At 63.8% G+C, this 22625-nt stretch overlaps 1 protein-coding gene across 10 annotated transcripts; it reads left to right on the top strand.

Moving 5' to 3' along the window:
* The first annotated feature begins 1827 nt into the window (after window positions 1-1827).
* On the top strand, window positions 1828-20870 carry IGFN1 (immunoglobulin like and fibronectin type III domain containing 1). 10 transcript variants are annotated; one of them, XM_059083492.2, is made up of 17 exons: window positions 1828-2246; window positions 3230-3484; window positions 4509-4558; window positions 6091-6100; window positions 8663-8770; window positions 9243-9358; window positions 9986-10127; window positions 10466-10765; window positions 11269-11568; window positions 12061-12234; window positions 13105-13233; window positions 14551-14853; window positions 15856-15944; window positions 17311-17506; window positions 18182-18490; window positions 19123-19449; window positions 20340-20870. In XM_059083492.2, the coding sequence occupies exons 1-17, from the start codon at window positions 1982-1984 to the stop codon at window positions 20600-20602; spliced, it is 3336 nt and encodes a 1111-aa protein (XP_058939475.2). In that variant the 5' UTR covers window positions 1828-1981; the 3' UTR covers window positions 20603-20870. The 10 variants fall into 10 exon arrangements, with proteins under 10 accessions (XP_058939475.2, XP_066883378.1, XP_066883372.1 ...); XM_067027277.1 differs by lacking the exons at window positions 1828-2246; window positions 3230-3484; window positions 4509-4558 and adding an exon at window positions 16675-16791 and having other exon boundaries at window positions 5959-8770; XM_067027271.1 differs by lacking the exons at window positions 1828-2246; window positions 3230-3484; window positions 4509-4558 and adding an exon at window positions 16675-16791 and having other exon boundaries at window positions 5959-8770; window positions 19111-19449.
* The last annotated feature ends 1755 nt before the right edge of the window (window positions 20871-22625 follow it).

The raw sequence follows: 22625 nt of genomic DNA, 5'->3' as shown, positions 1-22625 counted from the left end.
TCCTGCTTTGCTTGGGGTCAGCTCAAACCCTGGTGGAGACAGTCCAGGGAGGCCTCTGACCTCTCACCGAGGGACCAGGCTTTCCAGCCAGGGCACGGGGTCAAAAGAGGGTTCTGAGAAGCGCACCCCTCTCCTCTGCGCTCTCTCTCCAGACACATCGCTGCGAGGACTCCAGGAGTAATTACACATCAACCAGGTGGTGGTAGGGTCGGTGTCTGGAGAGGGGCGCTGCGGGTGGCGGCAGCAAAGCGTCACACTGTCCTGTGGTCAGACCCCTCCTGGCTCCACCAGTTCCTGGCTGTGTGACCGCAGGAAAGGTGCTTACTTCCTCTGTGCCTTGGTTGCCTCACCTGTGACAGGAGGGTAACGCAGGACGTGTCTCCTGGCGTGTTGAAATGACCAATGAGATAGTGCGTGGTTTGCTTCTCTGCTCGTTGCCCTCTGGCTGCCCTGTCCTTGCTTGCCCTGCTCCCCCCCACCCCCGGCTCACCTCCGTTCCTGTGCTCCCTGCTCCTCTGTCTGCCGTGCTCTGCCCCCCATCCACACGGCTAACTGCTGCCCCCCAGTGACCCCCCAGCCCCCCTGTGTAGTGCTGTGTGTCCCCAGCCCCGTCCGGCTCCTGGACCCACATACTCCTTTCTCTCCCCGCCCCCCAGTTCTATCTCTTTCTAACAAACATTATATCATTTACTTATTTATGATGCTTATTATTTCTCTGTCTCCCCGTAGAAATCTAGTTCCCTGAGGGCAGGAATCTTTGTTTTATTCACTGGTGTGTCCGAGTACCTAAAACAGTGCCTGGCACACATCAGGCAGCTATAGCTATGGTTAATACGGATCTTCCTCGACCTGTGATGGGGTTACGTCCCGATAAACCCCTTGTAAGTTGAAAATATCGTACGACGAAAATACATTGAGGGCTTCCCTGGTGGCTCAGTGGTTAAGAATACGCCTGGCATTGCAGGGGACACGGGTTCGAGCCCCGGTCCGGGAAGATCCCACGTGCCGCGGAGCAACTAAGCCCGTGCGCCACAACTACTGAAGCCTGTGCACCCAGAGCCTGTGATCCACAAGAGAAGCCACCGCAATGAGAAGCCCGCGCACCGTGAAGGGTAGCCCCCGCCATCCGCAACTAGAGAAAGCCTGGGCGCAGCAACGAAGACCCAACGCAGCCAAAACCAAAATAAATAAAATTTTAGAAAGAAAAAAACATTGAATACACCTAACCTCCTGAACATCCTACATAGGTCAACCCAGCCCTCCTTAAACACGCTCAGAAGACTTGTATTAGCCTAGAGTTGGGCAAAATCATCTAACAGAAAGTCTATTTTACCATAAAGTGTGGAGTGTGTCCTGTAATTGATTGAATACTGTACCGAAAGCCAAAGGCAGATGGCTGTCTGGTTCAGAATGGTTCTCAGTGGGTCGGTGGTTTGCCCTCGTGATGGCGGGCTGCCCGGGAGCTGGGGCTGCACTAGCCTGGAAAGGTCAAAAGTCTAAATTCCAGGTACGGTTTCTACTCAGCGTGCACCGCCTTTGCGCCACCGTGAGCCAAAAAAAAAGTCACAAGCCAAAGCCCTGTGGAGCAGGGACCACCTGTTTTCCAGCGAGCAGCCAGCCGTCCCAGGGCTTGGCTAAGGCGCGTGTGTGCATGGGTCGCTGGTAGCGCTCTGGCTGCTCGTGAGTGAACGCCTGGGGCCCGGCCGCCCCTGCCCTTTCCCCGCCCCTCCGCTTGGGCAGGAGCTCTGCTCCACCTGCCGCAGCGCCGGCTCAGCAATCTCGGGTGTCTCTTGCGTAAACTCAGCAGATCATTTACAACGTGGTAAGAGCCCCGGATATTCCTAGAGCATTTCTTTCCCTCCACCCCGGGCTCTGGGCCTCCAGCCCGGCCCTCTCCGCGCCACCCCTTTATCGTCCGGCGGTGTTGGTGTCGTTTGGTGCCGGGGCCAGTGGGGAACGCGGCCGGTCGCCGGCAAGCAGGATGGGGGCCGGAGGTGCTGTGGACCCGCTGAGGCCCTGGACCCCGCTCTTCCTCTGCTGGCCTCAGGATGGCGAGACGGCCGCCTGTGGCTGTGACAAGCAGACCAAGCACTGCCTGCAGCATCTGGGGAAGCACCACCAGATCCGAGACCCGCGGCCGGAGGACGCTGGCGTTTGCCAGGCCCGGGCGCCGGACGCCGCGGGCTCCACGGCCAGCGGTGAGTGGTCTGCCCTGCCGAAGTCTGAGTCGGGGGGCGCCCATTTGGGTTCCATTGCGGGGGGTAGGTGAGCACGACGTGGCCCCCCTCGCAGCTGGGGGGGGGAACGTGTGCCCAGACGGTTGAATTACGATGATGCCTTTTCAAAATCTTGGTCCGAGGTCTGTGTTCTCCTGGTGCTGGGCTGGGCTCCACCGAGGGTCTCAGACATGGGGTGCCGGGCTCTCGCCTCGCTCACAGGCTGTCCATAGCATCCGCTCACTCTCAGATCAGAGCTGCCTAATTCTACGGCCTCCGCTCTGATGTGGGCCCCCGCCTCCCACGACCCCCCAGCAAGAACCCCCACCAGGTCGGCACGCTCCTCCCCTGTGCAGACCCCTCCCCTCCCTGCCTCCCGTGCCCACGGCCCACCAGGACTGTCCCTTCCCCCTCCGCCACCCCCCCCACCCCTGCCCCAGCACCTGACAGCTCGAGGGGCGTTGGAGCGAGGAGAGGCTTGGGGCGGGCAGGCAAATCATAGAGAACGAGGCTAAGTCTGGGTTGAAGAAGAAGGAGGGGGTAGAGCTCCAGCTGGCCCGGCGTGGTGGACGGGGAAGGGGGCAGGGCGCTGGGCTCAGCCAGGCCCGCTGTGAATGCCGTCTGGACCGCGTCTTAGCCGGGCAAAGCCATGGAACTTGTAAAGCCTCAATGCTCTCACCTGTAAAAGGGAACTAATAACACCTGCCTTGGAGGTGGTCGTGAGGGTTAATCAGACGGCAGGCCTAAAGCACTGTGCCCACCCGTTGCTTTCCTCTCTGTACCTACCTGCCCCCCCACAGAACGGTCAGATTTAGAATTCCAGAATTCCAGAGCCCGAGTCTGACTGTTCACAACCTAATTATAACTCCTCGCTTTATGTGGGGAAACTGATACCTGGGGTAAGGGGTGACCTGTCCAAGGTGACAGGGAGCTGTGGCTAAGCTGGCCTGAGCCGGGCTTGCTGAGCTCCCAGCCCCCCGCGTCGGCTCACACTGTGCCCTGCTCCCCGGCAGCGGTCCCGCCGGCCGGTGCCCCCTGTGAGCAGCCGGGCAACGCGGTCCTCGAGGGCACTCTCTCTGGCCCCTGCCCCAGCTCCACCTGGCATTTCCGGCACTGGCCGCTCCGGCTGAGTGACAGATACGGGCTGCGCGTGTCCAGTGACGGGCTGACCCACCAGCTTCTGGTGAGAAGGGCCTGTTTCTCAGACAGGGGCCTCTACTCCCTCGGCGCCAAGCTCCTCGCCTGCAGCGCCTGGCTGCTGGTTGAAGGTGAGTGGACCACCCCCGGTCTTTCCCCGGGTCTTTCCCCGCCTCTGCCGCCCTGGCGAGACCTCAGGGCCCAGGAGGGCGGGAGGAAGGCCGGGGCGGGGCTTCTGTTGCGGGTGCCCTGCTTTGCAGATGCTTCCTCCCCGCAGAGAATGAGGAAGGCCCCTTAGAGCGACTCTTTTTTTTTTTTTTTTTTAAACGTATCTTTGGCTGCGTTAGGTCTTCATTGCTGTGCGCGGGCTTCTCATTACGGTGGCTTCTCTCGTTGCGGAGCACGGGCTCTAGGTGCGCGGGCTTCAGCAGTTGTGGCTCGCAAGCTCTAGAGCGCAGGCTCAGCAGCTGTGGCGCGCGGGCCTAGTTGCTCCGCGGCATGTGGGATCCTCCCGGGCCAGGGCTCGAACCCATGTCCCCTGCATCGGCAGGCGGACTCTCAACCACTGCGCCACCAGGGAAGCCCTAGATCTATTCCTGATGCCTGTAGTGCAGGCCCGTCACGGCCAGCCCAGCCCTCCTCAGTGGTATCTGCTCCACTGGGCACAGATCCGAGATGGCCCTAGAGTCCTGGACAGGGCTTGGGACAGTGGCCCAGGTCTACTATGGATGAGGAGCCCCTGGCTCAGGCCAAAGAGCACCCTTAAACTCCCCTAGGGTTCTGGGTTCAAGGTGATCCCAGGAAACTGTGCATTAATTGGACATTTGTAAGGCAGGCAGTAGGGCAAGTAGATGTTTTTAAAAACCAGCCGCCTGCTCATGGCAAATGGCTTTTGGCTTCTGTCTTTTCTCTAAAACTCCTCATGAGCCACCTAGCAAACTGGGGTGGCCTCGGATACAGGACTGGGGGAGGTGATGATGGGATTTATCCACCAATGAGCTGCCACATTCTGGCTTCCTCTGGAGATGGTCGGCTTGTTTCCCTGCTGGGGAAACTGAGGGTCAGGCCAAGCTGCTGGGGTCCGAGAGGTGGCTTGGCCTGAGTTCACAGGTCTTTTCTCCTGTCTTTCTCTGGGGGCGTGACCTCTCACCAAAGCTGGGAAGGATAAAAGCCTTCTGACCGCGAGCGCTGACCACCAGCAGCAGGTACAAGGAGCCCAGAGCCCAGAAGGTTCCAGGAGCATCCGTGGCAACGGGGGGAGACCCACAGAGCAGGACCCCACAGGGAGCGCCCTCCAGGGGGCCGGGCTGGCTTCTGGGCTCACAGCCGGCCCAGACAGAGGTGGCCTGGGTGGGCGCAGCTACACTTTGATGGGGGACGAGGAGGCGGCCGACTCAGCCTGGGGCCCTGGACCGGCAAGAAAGAGCTTTCCGGAAGAAGGGGGCAGAGTCACTCCTCTTGGTGAAAATCAGCTCCATGGAGAGGGACGCAGGGACAGGAGCCTTCCAGGGGGCGCAGGGGAGGGCCTAGAATCAGGGCTGGGCCTCGCAGGGGACCGACGGCGAGGTCGTAGCAGCGAGAGCGAGGGGGACGGACGCTCTGGGACGGCAGGAGGCTGGGAGGCTGGGTCCCGGCGTCCTCAGGCTGGAGGGCGGGGGCGCAGCGGGGGAGGGAAGAGGCAGGGAGGGGACCCCAGGCGCGGGCTCCCCGGGCTCAGCCAGGAACGGCCCCGGGACGCTCAGCTGGGACCCGGGACCAGAGGGCGGGCCCCGCGGGGATCCCAGGCTGGTCATGTGGGGTCTCGGCCAGAAGGGGAGGGGATGGAGATTTTGCAGGGGCAGAGCCTGGATGAGGTGGGGGGAGAGGATGGTCGGAGTGGGGAAGGGGGGAGAGGAGGGGCAGGGGCAGCGCACAGCAGCAGGACTGGCCTGGCGGACACCAGGGGCCGCCGCAGGGTGGGAGCTCCGGGGGCCCTGGAGCTTCCCAGAGCAAGAGGTTCTAGCTCCACGGCAGCCAGGGGCCCTGAGTCCTGGGGCTCTCGGAAAGGTAGTGATGCTGACCGTGGGGTCCGGGGGTGCTCCTTGGGGCCAGGGGGGTCTCCAGGACAGACCTCTGAATGCCAGGACTTCCAGGGGCCACCGATATCTGGTGGCGGCAACATCCCCCTGGGGCCCGGGGGTCCTGAAGCCAAAGCTGGGTCTTCACTGCAGGAGGCAGGTGATGGGGGCCCAGGGGGTCCCGGGGCTGGGAAAGGGGCCCACAGGGGCTCAGGGGAAGGGAGGGCCCGGAGACGGCGGGGCCCTTCGGCGAGGCAGAGGGTGGCTCCAGCAGCCCCCAGGATTCCCGAGCCGGGAAAGCTGGGCAGAGGCGAGCAGGGGAGGCGGGCAGAATAGGGTCTGAGGGCCCAGGCCCTGGGGGTGACACACGGTCCAGCCCCAGCAAATCCGGGGCCCACTGTGGGCCTGGAGCGCCGGGGTCCAGTGGGGGGCAAGGGGGTGAGGGGGGCACCCAGGTGGCTGGGCTGATGGGGTCTGATCGGGGCGTGGACGCCAGAAGCTGCGGGCTAAGGGGGCCTTCGGGCCCTGGTGGGACACTGGGAGACACAGATGGGTTCGGAGGTGCAGGGGCCGTGGGGTCTGAGCCAGATTTCTGGGACGGGCCACGGAGCTCCAGGGAGAAAGGACCCGGAGGTGAGATGGGCCGCGCGGATGGTGCGGGGGGCTCGGGGGCGACCGAGTCTAGATTCGGTGATGGCTTCGGGAACCCCAGGGGAGCAGGCCTTGAGTACGGAGCCGGTTACAGGGGTGGCTCAGGGAGGCCGGGAGCCGGGGGGTCTGGTCGTGCTGGGGGTCGAGTCGCCTCTGGGGCCCCCGCGGGGACAGAGTCTGAGGCAGGGGCTGGTGACAGGCGCGGCTCGGAGGTGCCCGGGCGGGTGTGGTCTGAAAGCAGAGATGGTCGTGGTCCTGCCGGAGGGCCCGTGGGTGACGCCGGGGCGCGTGCAGAGGCCGGGGAGGCGTCCAGAGGCCGGGGGGATGCTGGCTCTGCGGGAGGGCGTCACCCTGGGGGCGGCCTGGGGAGTCCGGGGCCGGCGGGGTCTGTGGGGCGAGGTGGCCTCAGGGCCTCTGCCACAGTGGAGGCTGGCGGGGAGGGACACACAGGGGCAGGACCAGGGGGCTCGGGGAGAACGGGGCCTTGGGGTCAGACTGGCGATTACGGGGGCCTCCGAGCCCCGGGGCCCCTGGGGGCTTCCCGAGACGGAGGCCACGAGGATGGCGCCGGGGCTTCAGGGTCTCTGAGGGCAGCGGGTAAAGTGCAAGGTGTGGGCGGAGCCTGGGGCCTCGGTGCCGGGGCCTCTGGAGACGGAGCCGGTTATGGGGGCGCTAGCTGGGGCCCCCAGGCGCGAGCTCCCCACGCGGGGGCGGCCTCCGAGAGCCGGGGCGCCGGTGAGTCTGGTGTCGCGCTGGGCTTTGCGGATGGGCCGGGAGCCGCTGGAAGCAGATCAGGGTACGGAGCGGGGTCGAGGGGTCTTGAGCCTGGGGGGATGGAGCCAAGGGGTGCGGCAGGCTTTAGAGGTGGTTCAGGAGGCCTTGGAGGAACTGGGTCAGGCGCTAAGGCTGGTTGTCGGGGCGAGTCAGGGGGTTCTGGAGGAGCTGGTCCAGGGGGTGAGGCGGGCTACAGGGAGGGTTTGAGAGATACTAAGGGGACACAGTCAGGGAGTGAGGTAGGGTGTAGGGGGGCCTCGGGAGGACCTGGGGAGATGGGGCCAGGGGCCGAGACGGGCTGCAGAGATGCTTCAGGGAGGTTTGGGGGAGCAGCCCCACCAGCTGGAGCGGGAGGTGAGGGTGGACCCAGAGGCCGGGAAGCCATGGCACACGGGTCAGCACACCGGGCAGCCTCAGAGGGGCCTTACGGTGGCACAGGTCCCAAGCATGGTCCGGAGGGGGGCAGAGAGACGGGGCTCGTGGGAGGGGCAGGTGCCGGGCTGGGCTCCGCGAGGCCTGACACCGCGGACGGCACGGCGCACGGGGACGGGCCCAGGGGCCCAGGGCTGCTGGGAACCCACGGAGGCCCTCAGACGCTTTCAGATGGGCAGGGCTCCAAGAGTGGTTTGGGGGGCTCTGGACCCCCAGGCACCCCTGAGGCGTGGGGGGCTGTTGGCTCGGAGGGAGAGTCAGGCATCAGAGGGTGGCAAGGTAGCTCTGGGCTCCCAGGGTCCCCTGGGCACAGAGGGGCTCCCGGTGGGGACGGAGGGTCTGCAGGCCACGCAGCGGGTGTGGGCGCTTCTGGGATTCCTGACGGTCGGGGGCCAGCGCAGGATGAGACCTGGGCAGGGACAGCTGCTTGGGAATCCGGACGTGACCAGGCCTTCTGGGAAGCAGGTCCAGGGTCAGCAGACAGGGGTCCAGCGGCTGGCCAGGGGGCGTTGGCACCTCAGGGCTCCGGGGCGGCACAGCTGGGTGGCGGGAGGGTGGGGGCAGGGTTGGGGGGCTCAGCAGGTACAGGCCGGGGTCTGGACAGCAGCCGGATGCCCGGGGAAAGGGCCAGATCCACGTCAGGGTCCACCGGTGGGCGCGGAGAAAGCCACGCTTGGGGCCCAGGCTGGGAAGACCAGGGGTCTGGCCGAGACAGCACAGGTGCCAGGGACCGGCCCCCAGGCTCCAGGGCTTCAAGCTCCCTGCGGGAGGAAGATGCCCCTTTCGGGGGGACCCATGAAGGGCCACGAGCCTCCTGGGGCTGGGAGGGGGCTCCAGGCAGAGAGGAGGCTGGTGGGGGGCAAAGCCCAGGGTTCCCGGATGGCAAAGCTTCAGGTCTGGGAAGGAGCAGGGCTAGCGGCCCAGGGGACTCAGGTGTCCCGGGTAAGGGGACTTCTGCTGGGAGGGAGAATGGCTCCACCCAAAGGCCAGGGGATTCGGGACGTCGGGGAGACTGGGAGGGCCCAGGTGGTCTCTCTGGCAGAAAAGACTCTGGAGACGGGTCACAGGGGACCCAGGGGCCTGGCTCTCGGCCGGGCACAGGACAGAGGGGAGGAAGGGGCTTCCTGAGGCAGCAGGAGTTGCTGGAGGCTAAGGATGATAGGGCCCGACGTCCAGGGGCCCTACAGGAGTACGAGGCCCGGGGAGCCAAAGAGCCTGGCAGGTCAGAAAGGAGGCTCGGTCCGTTCAGGAGCAGGACTCAGACGTGGTCCAGGGTCGAGGTTGGAGCAGCAAAGAGATGGGGAGCAGATAAGGCCGGAGGCCTGGGGGAACCGCCTGGAGGAGAGGGCGGGGGGTGCCCAGGGAAGGCCCCCAGCCGTCCCGGCGGCAGGACAGCCGGCAAAGAGGGCGGGTCAGGCGTCCGCGGCCAGAGGACGGATGCCACCCGGAGTCCCGGATCCAGACACAAGCCTGGCGCTGGCGGTTTCGCCGAGGAGGCGCGAGGTAAGTGCCTCTCAGCTGCCCTGGCTCCAGGCGGGAGCCAAGGGGGGCTCCTTGGACACTGGGGTGCCTGGGCCGTTCCCAGACCCAGGAGTCTGTTGCTATCAGCGACCCCCATTTCCAGGGATCTCTTCCCCATTCAGGAGGCAACCTCTCCCTCCTTGTGTGGGTGGGATGCGGGCTGCATGGGGCTAGGAGCCCTCCTGGTATCTCTCTTGAAGCCCGTGTCCAAAGCACTGGACTTGTTGAACTAAATCGCTGTGGGTCCCCCAGACGTCGCCCTGCGTGACTCAAGGTTCCCTCATCTCCCTGGCCCCCCGGATCCCCTGCACCAACCTGGGCCCTGTGGAGAAAACCGGACGGCCTGGCCTCGCTGGCAGGACATGTGGCCTCCCGGGTACGGTGGGAGGCTGGGCAGCAGGGGGTCCCTGGCACCCGTCCTCCTCACTCCCCCGTGTCTCTCCACGCCCTACAGGCCACTTCTCCCAGGGCCTGGCTGACCTGGAGGTGCGGCGCGGGGAGGCTGCGGTGCTCTCCTGCACCCTCACCAGCGACCTGGGACCCGGAGCCTGGTTTAAGGATGGGGTCAAGGTACCGCCCCCCACCCCCTGCTTCCCAGAGGGTCTGCGGGGAGGCGTGAGTGAAGCAGAGAGGAATGGAAAGATTTTTCACTCTTCCTTGTACCGACGCGCCGACTCTGCCAGAAGACAGCTCGGTGCGCTCGGAATAAAAAACCCGGATTTTTAAAGTGGGCGTGTCTCCCACTCACCCCTCCCTGCACACGGCCCTGGCCCTCCCTCCTGTCCTGCCCCGACGCCTCGGGAAGTCTGCCCGTCCTTCGAGGCAGGCGGCCTCCTCGGCCCAGCCAGACGGGCGCTCGCCTCCCTGAACAGCCCTCGACCCTGTAGCTGTCGTCTCAGCAGGGGGTGGTCAAGGGCTCTGGAGCAGGGCCTTGGCGTCCACTGGACCGGGCTGACCCCAGTGCGGCCACTCACCGCCGACGTGGCCTCTGGCTTCCTCGCCTGTAAGATGGGCTAACGGTGGTGCCCGCTTCACGGGTCGTGGGCAGTTGATGAGACACCGAAGGGGGTGGCTGGCTCCAGCCGGGCACACGACGAGCGTTCAGTTCATTCCCGCAGTTGCCTTAGGAAAGGCCCTGGCCCGCGGTGGGAGGGGCTGGACGGGGCGGGTGACGGTCCTCTGTGGCCTCGTTGCCAGCTCAGCGCCGGGGACGGAGTCGCCTTGGAGCAGGAGGGGCTGGAGCGCAGGCTCCTCGTTGCCCACGCGGAGGGGCGCCAGGCTGGGAGGTACAGCTTTGTGGCCGGCGAGCAGCGGAGCGAGGCCACGCTGACCGTCCACGGTGAGGCCCGGCCCCGCCCCTTCCCGCCCGGGGGCTCCTGGCCGGCGACACACGCACTGCCGAACGCCTGGACGTGTCGCCGCCAGCCTGCGGCCCGCGTCGAGTCTCACCCTCGGTCGAGGGGGTGGTTTTAAAAAGCAACCCACACGGTCCCCATTCCTGCCGGCACGTCCTCGGAGAGGTCCGGCCCCATCTGTCGCGCTGCAGCCGAAGCCACTGGGTCCCACCTGCCCGTTCTCGCGAGGCGGCCGGGGCTCTGACTCCGGGCCCCTCCTTCCCCGCCCCCAGGTGCCCGGAGCCCACCGTCTCTGACTCCTCGTGCCCCGGCCTCTCCCCAGAGCCCCCGGTCATCGCTCCCGACGTGACGGCGAGGCTGAGGGAGCCGCTGGTGGTCAAGGCGGGGAAGCCGGTGACCATGAAGGTCGCCTTCCAGAGCTGCCTCCCGGTCCAGGCCACCTGGAGCAAGGACGGGGCCGAGGTGGCCGGCGGCGACAGCGGAGGGGCCCGGGTGGCAGTGGGGGACGGCTTCGCGCGCCTGTGCCTCCCCAGCGCCAGCAGGGAGGACTGCGGCCAGTACGGCGTGACTCTGACCAGCAAGGGCGGCTCCGTGCAGGCCGAGCTCACCCTGCAAGTCCTAGGTGCCAGCCTGTCCCCAGCCCTGTCCCCGGCCTGGCAGCGGGGCAGTCCCTGGGTGTGTGTGTGGGGTCCCTGGTATTAACCCTCACGTGCATGCTGTTTAAGATCCAAACCTACCCCTAGCTGTCCTCGCCCCTCCTCAGACTGCTTTGGAAGGGCTGGGCTCCCGCTGCGGGGAGACGGGCCACGCGTCTCTGCAGCTGACACACCAGGCCCTAGGGGTGTCGCTGGGCTGGGTGAGGGCCCCCAGACCCGAGTTGCGCCAGTGAGGCGGGACTGCCTGTGGCCAGAAGGCAGTGCCCGTCTGGGCTCGGGGCTGGTGCGTTCTGGGTCACCTTCCAGGGGGTGTGCACGTCGGGGGTGGAGACCAGGGACGCCGCGAGGTGATGCCCACCCAGGACTTCCAGCCCCGGGCAGGCTCGTCTGCTGGTGGGGGGAGCCCGGCGCCCCTCCCCTGCAGCTCCCCTGACCCCCTTCTCCTCCTGCTCCCCTCGGGGGTCCCCAGACAAGCCTCAGCCCCCACAGGGCCCCCTGGAGGTGCGGGACGGCCACGGGGCTGGCGTCTGCCTCCGCTGGCGGCCCCCGAGGGACGACGGGGGCCAGGCCCTGCAGCGCTACGTGGTGGAGAGGCGGCAGGCTGGCCTCGGCACTTGGCTGAAGGTGGACGAGCCCCCCGCGGACAGCACCACGTTCACAGACGCCCAGGCGGAACAGGGCAAGAAGTACAGCTTCCGCGTGCGGGCCGTGACCGCGGAGGGGCCCGGGGAGGCCCTGGAGTCCGACGAGGCGCTGGTGGCTCCCGAGGGTGAGAGTACAGCCCGGGGCCAGGGAAGGGACGCGCCGGGCTCCCCACCGTGCCCAGAGACCGGGGGCCACCCGCCAACACCCTGGCGGGCTCGAGGCCCTCCGAGAGCCCCACCCCAGCTTCTCTGGGGCCTGGCGGCCAGAGCAGCAAGCGGGGAGTGCGGGGCCTTCTCCAGCTGCGGCTCTGTGGCACTGGGGGGGGGCCGGCAGAGCCGCCGTCTCAGGGCCCTGGGACGGACCGGCCTCGCCCGCCATCTGGAGCGCCTCCCAGGGCGTCAGGGCCGAGGGGCCCCAGGGCCGGCTCTGGTGCCCAGGCCACAAGTTTCCCTCTCTCCGTCACTCTTGCCCCCGTACTTCAGGCTGGCTCAGACCCCCGACACCCCAAAGAAGGGAGAGCACGTGGCCGGCCCCCGGTGCCCACTCCTGCACCAGGACCCCCAGGAGCTGGCGCCTCTCCCAGCCCCCGACGGACCAGCACCCTCTCTGCCCCCAGTTCTGCCCGGGCCCCCTCCCCCGCCAGCCATCCTGTCGGCCTCCAGCCAAAGCATCACCCTGTCATGGACGGCACCTCGGGGCCCGGGCAGTGCCCACATCCTGGGCTACCTGATCGAGAAGCGCGAGAAGGGAAGGAGCGCGTGGGTGGCAGTGAGCCGGCAGCCGGTGCCTGGTGAGCGCCTGGAGGTGGTCTGCACCGCCCTGGCCTCCAGAGCCTCCCTGGACCCCCCCGGCCCGAGGCGCTGTGGCAGCATCAAGCCAGAGCCATCGCTTTAGTATGAGGGTCTCACTGGGGGTGGTTTACCTCCCGGGGCATTTGGCCACGTCCAGCAATTTGGGGGTGTCCCACTGAAGGGGGCAGATGGGGGTGGCCTCTCGTGTGACGGGACGGAGATGCTGCTTCGACACACGGGCAGTGCCCCCCCGCCCCCCTGCCCGTTCCCCAAACAAAGAACCGTCTGGCTCAAAGCCTGGTTTAACGGAAGTCTCAGGCCGCACGCAGCTCACGTTTCTCTCTGACGTGAGCTTTCTCATCTGTACGTCGACGACGACGGGGAGAAGTGCCCCCGCCCCCGAGAGGATTCCAAGAAACTGCTTTCTGAGCCCAGAACAAACTCAGAAAAGCCCAAGCCCAGGCTAGTGGGAGAAAGAGGGGTTCAGAGCTCCAGGCAGGCTGCGCTGGGTGCCAGGCTGTGCCCCCCAGAGCCTCAGCCTCTCGTCTCTGGAAAGAGGGCCATGCACCGAGGACACCTTCCGTACCTGCACCGCTGAGCGGTTCCGTTTTACTCAAACAGGACAGCACAGCTCTAAGGCAGAGGGAACCAGAGCCAGGAAGGCGCTTGCCCGAGCCCCCCAGCAAGTTAGCGGCAGAACCAGCCAGGGATTCGGACCCTGAGACCCTGAGCGCACGCCTCTCCCCTTGCAGAGGACGAGTCAGAGCCGGCTGGGGGCTGGGGGGCGGGGAGGTGTAGGGCCAGGCTGGGCTCGTCCAGGCGTCGCCCGGCCCCATCAGGCGGCACTAACGCGGGTGGGCTTCCCCCAGGGAAGGAGTGGACGGTGCCGGACCTGAGGCAGGGCCGTCAGTACGAGTTCCGGGTCACAGCCGTGGCCCCCTCTGGCCCCGGGGAGCCTGGGCCCCCATCGGACGCCGTCTTTGCTCGGGACCCCATGAGTAAGCGGGGTGCCAACCCGGGAGAGGGGGGGGCAGTGGCGTGGGCGGTCCCGGAGGAGACGTCAGGGTGGCTGCGGGATAGAGGTCGAGAGGCCCTGAGGGCGAGGCGAAACTAGGGGCCCCTGGAGGCTTAAGGCCCCCCACTGAGACCAGACAGGCCCGGGGGCCGGAGATGGGGGCCGGAAGAGTCCTTCCCCCGGTGGGCCCGCTCAGCTGCTCCCATCCTGTAAGCCTCCGCTGCCCCCAGTGAGGGGGCACCATCCCTGCAGGGAGGGGGTGGTCACAGGGAGCCTCACCGTGCGTTCTCCGCCCAGCGAGCATCAGCTCATCGTCACCTGCTGGGGGCTGGCGGCGTGTCGGGAACCAGGCGCATCCTTGGGGCACTTCTGGTCTAGAGCAGCATGACCTGTGGTCCACGTGTCCACGACACGCAGCCTAGGCCATTTCCAAGCCCTACAGAAGAGAAACCTGCCGTGCTTTGTTTGATCCAAATTTCCCAAACTCAAGCAGAGAATAGCTTTTCCACGAAACACCTGTCAAAGCACGCCTCCATGGCCTACAGCTGCTCTGTGCGCCTCTCCTGGGCTCTCACCCTCACGAGCCCGCTGGTGACAAGCCTTGGGCGGGGGGCAGCACGTTCCTGGCCCTTGTGGGTCGGCCAGGGGCGTCCTTCCGTGTCAGCCGGGACCTGGGGAAGTGGCCGTGGGGCCTGGAGACACACGGGGAGTCTGGGCGGCTGGGTGCCCAGGGATCGCCCCCAGGTGGTTCCCCGGGTTTGAAGGCGAGAGCCCTGGACCGCCGTGCCGTCTACAGAGCCCGTTACGTGCCTCACACCTTTGTTCTGAAACCCTCGCGGGGGGTGGGCCTGTGCCGTTATTGTTCCCATTCTACAGGCAAAGAGCACACGGTACGGACTAAGCAGCCAACGCAGTCTTGACTAGGAGCTTTTTGCTCACAACAGAAAGAGAATTCTAGTCTTCAGGGATGTGGGAACCTAAGGACTCGCTGATGAAAGCAGCAGATTGGGGGAACTATGGAAGGACAGTTCGGGGAAGGGGGTGGGCAGGTTGGCGAGTGGGTGGAAGGGGTCGGGGGAGGCTTCCCGGAGGAGGCGAGCTGGGATGGGTGGCGCAGCCTGAGAAAGAGTCCGGGGTGGAGTAAGGGTTCGGGTCCAGGCAGGTGCTCTAGCAAAGCCTGGAGGCGGAGCCCTAAGTGCAAGCAATCCCCAGCTGCCCGTGGAAAACCAGTGAGGGGCCCCCGAGGGGCCTCCCTCAGGAGAGGTGAGGCCGCTCCTGACACCCCGTGGTGCCCGGCCAGGACCCCCCGGGCCCGTGAGGGACCTCCAGGTCACGGACACGCTGCACACCAGCATCACCCTGAGCTGGGCCCAACCGGACCCTCGGGACGGGGACGAAGCGCTGGGCTACGTGGTCGAGCTGGGCGACTCCGCCGGCCTGCAGTGGAGGCCGTGCCACGCCGGCACCGTGCCGGGCCCTGCCTACACGGTCAAGGGGCTGCGGCCTCGGGAGGGCTACTTCGTGCGGGTGACAGCCGTGAACGAGGGGGGCCGAGGCCCGCCCACCGCCCTGGACACCGTGGTGCAAGCCGTGCCCGTCAGCGGTGAGGCCACCTCCCTCCTCCAGCCCAGGCCCTTCCTGGGGAGGGCCTCTGAGTTGCAGCTATGCGCTAGCTGAGCCAGGACACCCCCCCCACCCCCGCCAACCCCAGCTTAGTGAAGTGTCACGTATTGGGCGCCCAGTAAGAGCAGGGCACCGGGCTAGGCAGGCCCTTTCAGAAATGCATTTTCATTGTAACCCATGAAAATCCTACAAGGTCAATACTATCCCCAAGTTACAGATAAGGAAACCGAGGTCAGCGGTACACCGCCCTGGGCCTTACCACTGGTATTGCAGCAGAGCCCGGGTGCGAGCCGGGTGACTGGCCCCAAAGCCCAGGCTCGCTCCAGAATTCTTTGCTGCCTCCCCAGCGTAGCCTGAGAAGGCCGGCTGCCCCTCAGCTCCCGAGTTCACGTCAGTGCAGAAGACGCCCCCATCCCTGTTCCGGGAAGGTGGACTGTCTTTCCCCGGAGGGCGTTACCTTTCCCCGGGGGCGTTAACTGCTGGAGCAGCTGACCTGTCTTTGGCCCAAGCTGACACTGGGCCATCCCAACAGACCCCAGCTGTCCTTGTGATGATAAGGGAGACGTACAAAGAAAATCACCCTGAGTCTTTGGCCGGAACCCAGAGCCCATCCTGGCTCTGCCCCGAATCCCGGGCTCTGGGGCCACTTCCTGCCTCAGATGGGTAGTTGTTTCATCTGCAAAATACAAGAGTTGGGCTAGTTTCTCACCATCCCCCTCCGTTCCAGCCTGACCCTAAGGCTGCGCCTGACGGCTTCCCTTTCCCCCTCCCCCCTCCCCCCTCCCCCAGCCCTGCGGCTCCCCCCAGGAGTCCCCTCCAGCCCCCTCTCCAGTTCCTGTAGGGACCCCTGTCCGATGTCCCGTGGGGTTTCAGCATCACTGGGCCGGCCTAGCGTCTAGTCCCCCGGCAGCCCTGCCTGGTTGGTGACCAGGGCTGGGGCCCAGATGCAGAGGGAGGTGACAGGCCACCCCGTGTGTTCCAGTCTGTCCCAAGTTCCTCATGGGCGCCAGCACGAAGGACTCGCTGACGGTCAGAGCTGGGGACACGGTTCGTGTACCTGTCCACTTTGAGGTGAGCACGTCTAGTGGGCTGCAGCAGGCAGCCACAGCCCCGTGGGCCTGCTTTCTTCCCGGTTCCTTTCCGGCCCCCAGGCAGGGACCCGCGCTTGTGCTGGAAATCAGGCCTCATGGAGAAGGGGAGGGGAGGGGAGGGGAGGGTCCTCCTGGCAGGGACAGCCTCCCCTGGAAGCTGGGTTGGCCGCTCTGCTCCTGTCCACGACGCCCTCTGGTGGTGGCTTTCAGTACTGCGCCTCTGAACGCGCGCCCGGTCCCCTCCCCTCACCCACTTCTCCACCTCCTCAGTCTGGGAAGGGTGCCCTGCAGTCAAGATGCCCCTTGACTCCAGAATGTCTGTTGTGTCTGGAGTGCGTAGCCTGTGTTTGTACGTGTAGTACAGCAGCCAGTGTGGTTCGGAGCACAGGTGCCTGGATTCAAATGCTGACCTCATGGCTCACTGGCTGTTTGACTTTGGACACATATCTTAACCTCTCTGTGTTCCGACGTCCTCATCTGTCAAGAGAGGGTATCAATAGTAACTTATGTCAAAGGGCTGTTCTGAGGATTCAAGGAGTTCATACGGAAAGCACATAAACAGTGCTGGGCACACGGCAAGTACCCAGTATGTATGTATTATTATTGTTGTTGTTGCTGTTAAAATCATCATCTTCTGCGTGGGAAACTCACAGGTGGCGGAGTCAGACCCAACCAGATCTAACTCTAAATTACATGTTCTTAACTGTTAGACCATAATCATGATGATGGTAATGATGACAAAAATATTTGAGACACACCAAGTGTTTGCCGTGTGTTGGGCCCTGTTCGTACCGTTAACTTCTCGCGTCCCCAGACCAGCCTGTGAGGTAGGTCACTGTTGCATCCCCGGGCGCCTCTGACGCCCAGAGCTGAGGGTCTCGTGGGAGTTGGTGGTGCAGCTGGACCGGCCCCCCCCACCCTGGTCAGGGTCAGGCCACCACACTGTCCCTCCTGGACTATTGCAGGGACCCCCGAGTCATACCGCCCCTTGGCACCCCAGCCTGGGCCCCACGGTGGTCAGCACTCCTCCCATGAGTCCCCCCGCCCCCGCTTCCACCCGCCCTCGCTCCCCCAGCCCCGTGGATCCAGATCTAATTCCCGGTTAAACCTTGCAACAGCCGTTCGCGGCTCACAGAATGAGACGCAGGTGTCTGTACGGGTGTGATGTGCAGGGCCCTTAACGTGTTTGCGACCCCCCACGCCTCTGCAGCCTCCTCTCGGTTCCCCCACCCCTGCTCCCACCGTGGCTCTACCCGGATGCTCCTCTCACCCTTACACTTCAGCCCAGCTCAAAGCCATCGCTTCCACAAAACTCGCCTCTCACCTCTCCTTCCTCTGCGTCCCAGGCCGCCTCCATGCCGGACGTGACCTGGCTAAAGGATGGCTTGCCCTTGCCTAAAAGAAGCGTGACCTCCATCGAGGATGGCCTCACCCAGCTCCTGGTCCCCGCGGCCAGCCTCGCTGACAGCGGCCTCTACACTGTGGTGCTGAGGAGTCCGCGGGGGGAGGAGGCCACCTACAGCTTCCGCCTCAGGGTGGCAGGTGAGGCAGGCCCGGGGTTGGGGCTGGGCCACCCCCCAGGGCCTGGTCACAGGTCTGCGGGATTCCAGCCGCCTGGGTGTGCCCGTGGCCACACCCTGACCCTTCTTATGCGCTGAAGGGAGAAAGGAGGAGGGGCCGGGGCGGGGGTGGTATCACTGTCCTTCTCTCCGGGAGGTTGGGGACGGTTGAGCACAGCCCTGCCCGGACCGCTGTGGTCCCTCGTTTCGGGTCAGTGAGCGGAGACCGTCACTCCCATCACATCACTCCGGAGAGCGGCGGCGAGAATCGTCTGTGGTCCTCCCCGGGGGTAAAGGTGGTCTCCCCCAGCCCCAGCCCCGGAGGGGTTTCTGAAACGCAGAAATGACGGACAACTGACAGTGGGGAGCTCTGTAACTTGGTCTTACGGAAGCCCCCGTTCTGTCCCTGTGTCATTTTACTTACGAGACAAAGTGAATTCAAATGAGTCCTTCTGGACGTTTCCCACCCTCTAGCAGTAACTGCAGAACCGGCCCACTTCTCTCTGGCTCCAGCGCCCTGCCTGGCGAGACCGTGTCTCCGGGGCGCTGGAAGGAGTGGGGACCACGGGCAGGGCTGGGCGACCTGGAAAGACTCGGGGCCCTGGGCAGGGCCAGGCAGAGCGCTTCCGGCTCCAGCCTGACCCCTGTGTCCCCGCAGCGCGCCCACGGGCCCCGGGGCCCATCGTCCTGAGGGAGGGCACGCTGGGCTCGGTGGTCGTCGAGTGGGCGCCGTCCCCGGACGAGGCCGACGGCAGGGCCGCCCCGCTGCACTACACGCTGCTGACGCGCCCCTCCGCGCGCGCGCCCTGGCGCCCCGCGGCCGAGCGCCTGCACACCTGCCGCTTCACCCTGGTGGGCGTCCTCCCGGGCCACGAGTACCACTTCCGCGTGGTGGCCGAGAACGAGCTGGGCGCCAGCGAGCCCTCGGACACGCGCCAGCCCTGGGTCGTCCCGCGGCAGCCGCCAGGTGAGCCCCGCGCGGAGGGCGGCGCGGGGAGGCTGCGAGGGCGGGGACGCGCCGGGCCATCGCCCTTCCCACGCGTCTCCGGGCCAGGGTGGCTCCCGCCTCTTCCGCGGGGAGAGCGCGAGGAGCCGGGGCTGGCCGCGCGTCTTGGTGGCCTCTCAAGTCGGTGGCAGGCGAAAAGGTAGACAGAGGCCAGTGCTTCTCCGGAAACAGAGTCTTTCACAGTCAAGTAGAGGCGAACCTTTAAGGCAGGCCATAAAATCAGATGCTCGTTTTCTCACTTTCGCGAGTTTCTAAAGTAGAAAAATGTCTGAAAGCTTCCACACCAAGATGCTAGCTGCGGTCATCGGTAGGTAGTTGCTTGTGCTTGCTTTTTATTCCTTCTTTTGATTTCTTGTATGTTCCAATTTGTGCACACTGAGTGTGTGTTAGCTTGTAGTACAGGAAAAAAAAAAAAAAAGTCCAAAAACCATTTTAAGAAAAGAATAAAAACTGAGTAGAGCAGCCTTGGGGCCAAGTTTGTGGGTGAGACATGGCAGGAAGGTCCAGGCAGCGCCCGAGTCCACCAGGAGCTTGGGACTCGCCGCGGCCCTTCTCTCTTTCTGACCCTCCTCACCTGCCAGTTTCCACCGCAGACAGGGTCACGGTGAAGGCTCCCAGGTACCAGGAGCCCGACCTGAGCCAGAAGCCCCGCTTCCTGGTGGGCCTGCGGACCCACCTGCTGCCCCTGGGCTGTGAGTGCTGCATGAGCTGCGCCGTGCAGGGCTGGCCGCGGCCCCGCGTCACCTGGTTCAAGAACGACCAGAGCCTGGCGGGCGACCCCGCCGTGTACAGCACCGACCTGCTAGGCGTGTGCTCCCTGGTCATCCCCAGCGTCTCGGCCGAGGACGGTGGCAAGTACAAGGCGGTGGCCGAGAACGCACTGGGCCAGGCCGTCAGCAGCGCCACCCTCATCGTCTTGGGTGAGACGCTACCCTGCAGGGGGGCGAGCTGGCGGGGGGGCGGGGGGTGAGAGGCAGAGACACAGCTCCCGTCCGCCTTCAGGGAGTCCTCAAGGGGCCCGTCCCCTTCTAGAGGGCTGGGCTGGAGTCAGGACAGCGCGGTTCTCCGCCTGGCTCTCCGTGAACTCTGTTATTTAACCTCCACCTCCGGGTCTCCTGGGGCCTTGCTTTGCCCATCGCAGTGGACGAGGTCCCTGGCGAGCAGCTCTTGGCTTGAGGGGCCACGTGCCACCCACCTAAGCTTCCCACAGGGGCCTCGCAACCCATTTTGGATGAGAGAGAAAGAGGCTTCTTCTCAGTTGCACCTTCATAAAGACACCCAGAGAGGGACACCTAGTGCCCCAAGGCCACCCTAGTTCTCTCATGGGTATTCCCTTTTTCAGTAAAGTAAATAATGTGTGTTAATAAGAAAACTAGCATCTTTTTTTTTTTAATTGTTAGAGTACATTTCTTTCGTTTTTAATTTTTATTTTCTTTTGGAGTATAGTTGATTTACAATATTTGCGTCAGTCCCCAATCGCATCTTATATTTTGAATAGCTAAAAAAAAGAGAAGTAACTCCTAAACATTTTTAATTAATCGGGATTGACCTTAGTGCAGCAATGGCCCCTTCCACCTGGGAAAGGAACGTTTCCAAGTGCCCAGCTCTCGTGCACACCTATCGTTAGGGGAGGTTCCGGTTCCCCAGGGGGCCAGGGAAGAACTTTGCCCAAAGTTGGAGAGCACGTGGTGGCTGTGGATCTGAACCCGCACGCCCGTGGCGGAGCCCCGAGGCCTGACCCCCCGCGGTGTCACGTTGACCTTCAGGACCACGACGACGAGCCGGGATCCCGGTCCTCTGTGTCTTGCAGAATCTAGCTCTGAGCCCGGACACACCCTGGAGCGGCCCAGCCCGTCCCCACAGCCTTGGGATGAAGGCAGATCCTCGAAGCTTCACGCCTCGCTCCGCACTGGCCTGGGGAGGCGGTCCCAGGGGCTGGGGGATGCTGGCAGGGCCCAGACCCCCAGGGAGAGGGGCCTGAGGGGGGTCCTGGGGAAGTGCCTCCCGGGGGGCACGGAGGCTGTGGGGAGGACAAGGAGGAAGGGGGCGTTCAGCCTCCCAGCCCCAAGCTAAGTTACTGAACAGGACGGTGGCGAACTTCCTGCTTGCGGCAGTGGCGGGAACTGGATGTGTCTGCAGGATGGAGGCCAAGTCCCTTGCCGGGGGGAGCAGGACGGGCTGGGCCTGAGTGACCACAGTGAGGGGAGAGCACGGCGGTCCGAGGACCCGGGCGGGAGCCGGGGCTGGAGGACGTGTGTGTGTGCGTGTGTGCGTGTGCGCGCGTGGACAGCTGCTCTCTGTACGTTGTCTCTTTATTAAAGCATTGGCTAACACTGGCAAACCATTTGCAAGTGAACTTGGGGTCTGCACGCTGGGGGGAAGATTCCTCTGTGCCAGGCTCCAGCCGTGGGGGGCGGTTCTGGCTGCAGGGAACAGCTGGGTCAGAACCGGGCTCTTCTGCATCCCGGGGCTGCGCAGTCAGTTCCAAGGGTGGGCGAGCTGGGAACGTTCCGAGGGTCTGCGCGGTGGAGAGACAGCCCCCCTACCCCCACCCCCGCCCCGCCTGAGCCCTAGCGCGTGTCTCCTGCACACCTCTGTCTGACCAAATCCTGCTGAGAGCCGGAGGCTTCCCTGGGTGGAGTCTGGGCTGGGAAACAGCACCCCTGGGCGGGGTCCGTGGGCCCCAGGCTGCCCCTCCCCAGTCCCGCTGTTCCTTGTCGCAGGCGGGCCCCGTGTCACAGGCGGGACGGGGTGCCGTGCGACCCACCACCTCCACCAGAAGCTCTGGTCCTCCTTCACCTTCCAGGCCGGGCCCCTGAGCCTCCCAGGCTCCCGGGAAGTAATATGTATCAAAAGCTTTAGCATGTATAAATCTCCTGATGGTGCAGTAGTTTCATGTCACTGCATGTATTGTCATGAGGGCAAAGTAGGGGCTTTTTCCGAAAAACAGAAACGGAGATGCAAGAAAAAATGATCAGCAAAGATATTTGAAAATATTTGGGTAAACAAAAAATGCTGGCTGCAAATAATAGTAATAATATCTACTAGGACAGACTAAAATATTGGACAAAAATTAGGTGTAATTTAGGAGAAGAGTGATAAAGGGTAAAATATGCAAGAATATTATTATTCTTAAACTTTTGCCCCTATTAACAATAACTAGAGTTAAGCCTAAACTAATAGATTCTGAGTGTATAGCTTCCAAACAAAATATGGAATGAGAAAAATAACTGCAGTAAATCAGAAAGAGGGCAAGTAAGAAGGAGGAGAAAAAGAGGGGGAGGGGGCAAAGGAGGGGGGAGGGGAGAGGAGGGGGGAGGGGAGAGGAGGGGGAGGGGAGAGGAGGGGGGAGGGGAGAGGAGGGGGAGGGGAGAGGAAGGGGAGGGGAGAGGAGGGGGAGGGGAGAGGAGGGGGGACGGGAGAGGAGGGGGGACGGGAGAGGAGGGGGGAGGGGAGAGAAACAGAACTCCTGGGACAAATACAAATAAATAGAAAATATATCAGTAATCACAATAAATGCAAGTTAGATTCTCCAGTTAAAAAAAATCACCAGACTAGATTTTATTTTATTTATTTATTATTTTTACATTTTTGTGATACGGGGGCCTCTCACTGTTGTGTCCTCTCCCGTCGCGGAGCACAGGCTCCGGACGCGCAGGCTCAGCGGCCACGGCTCATGGACCCAGCCGCTCCGCGGCACGTGGGATCCTCCCGGACCGGGGCTCGAACCCGCGTCCCCTGCATCGGCAGGCGGACTCTCAACCACTGCGCCACCAGGGAAGCCCCAGGCTAGATTTCAAAGAACTAGCTGTATCCTGTTTACTAAGACACACTTAAACACAGGACCCAGAAAGGTGGAAAGGAAGAATGAAAAAGATATTTCAAGTAAATACTAGCTAAAAACTAAAACAAAAACAAACAAAACCCCCGATATAACTACATTATATGTAGCACATAAATAATTTTTAAAGCGAATGCCATTACTAGACATAAACGGAGTCACTGCAAAAGGTTAAAATATTTACATCCCCAGGAAAATATAACAGTTCTGAACTGGCATGCACCTAAAAATAGAGCCCCCCCCAAATATAGCCAC

The sequence above is a fragment of the Kogia breviceps genome, chromosome 1 (genome assembly GCF_026419965.1).
Source record: "Kogia breviceps isolate mKogBre1 chromosome 1, mKogBre1 haplotype 1, whole genome shotgun sequence".
Classification (NCBI taxonomy): domain Eukaryota; kingdom Metazoa; phylum Chordata; class Mammalia; order Artiodactyla; family Physeteridae; genus Kogia; species Kogia breviceps.
Note: the sequence above shows the minus strand (reverse complement) of the source record. Positions and strands in the feature narration are given on the sequence as shown.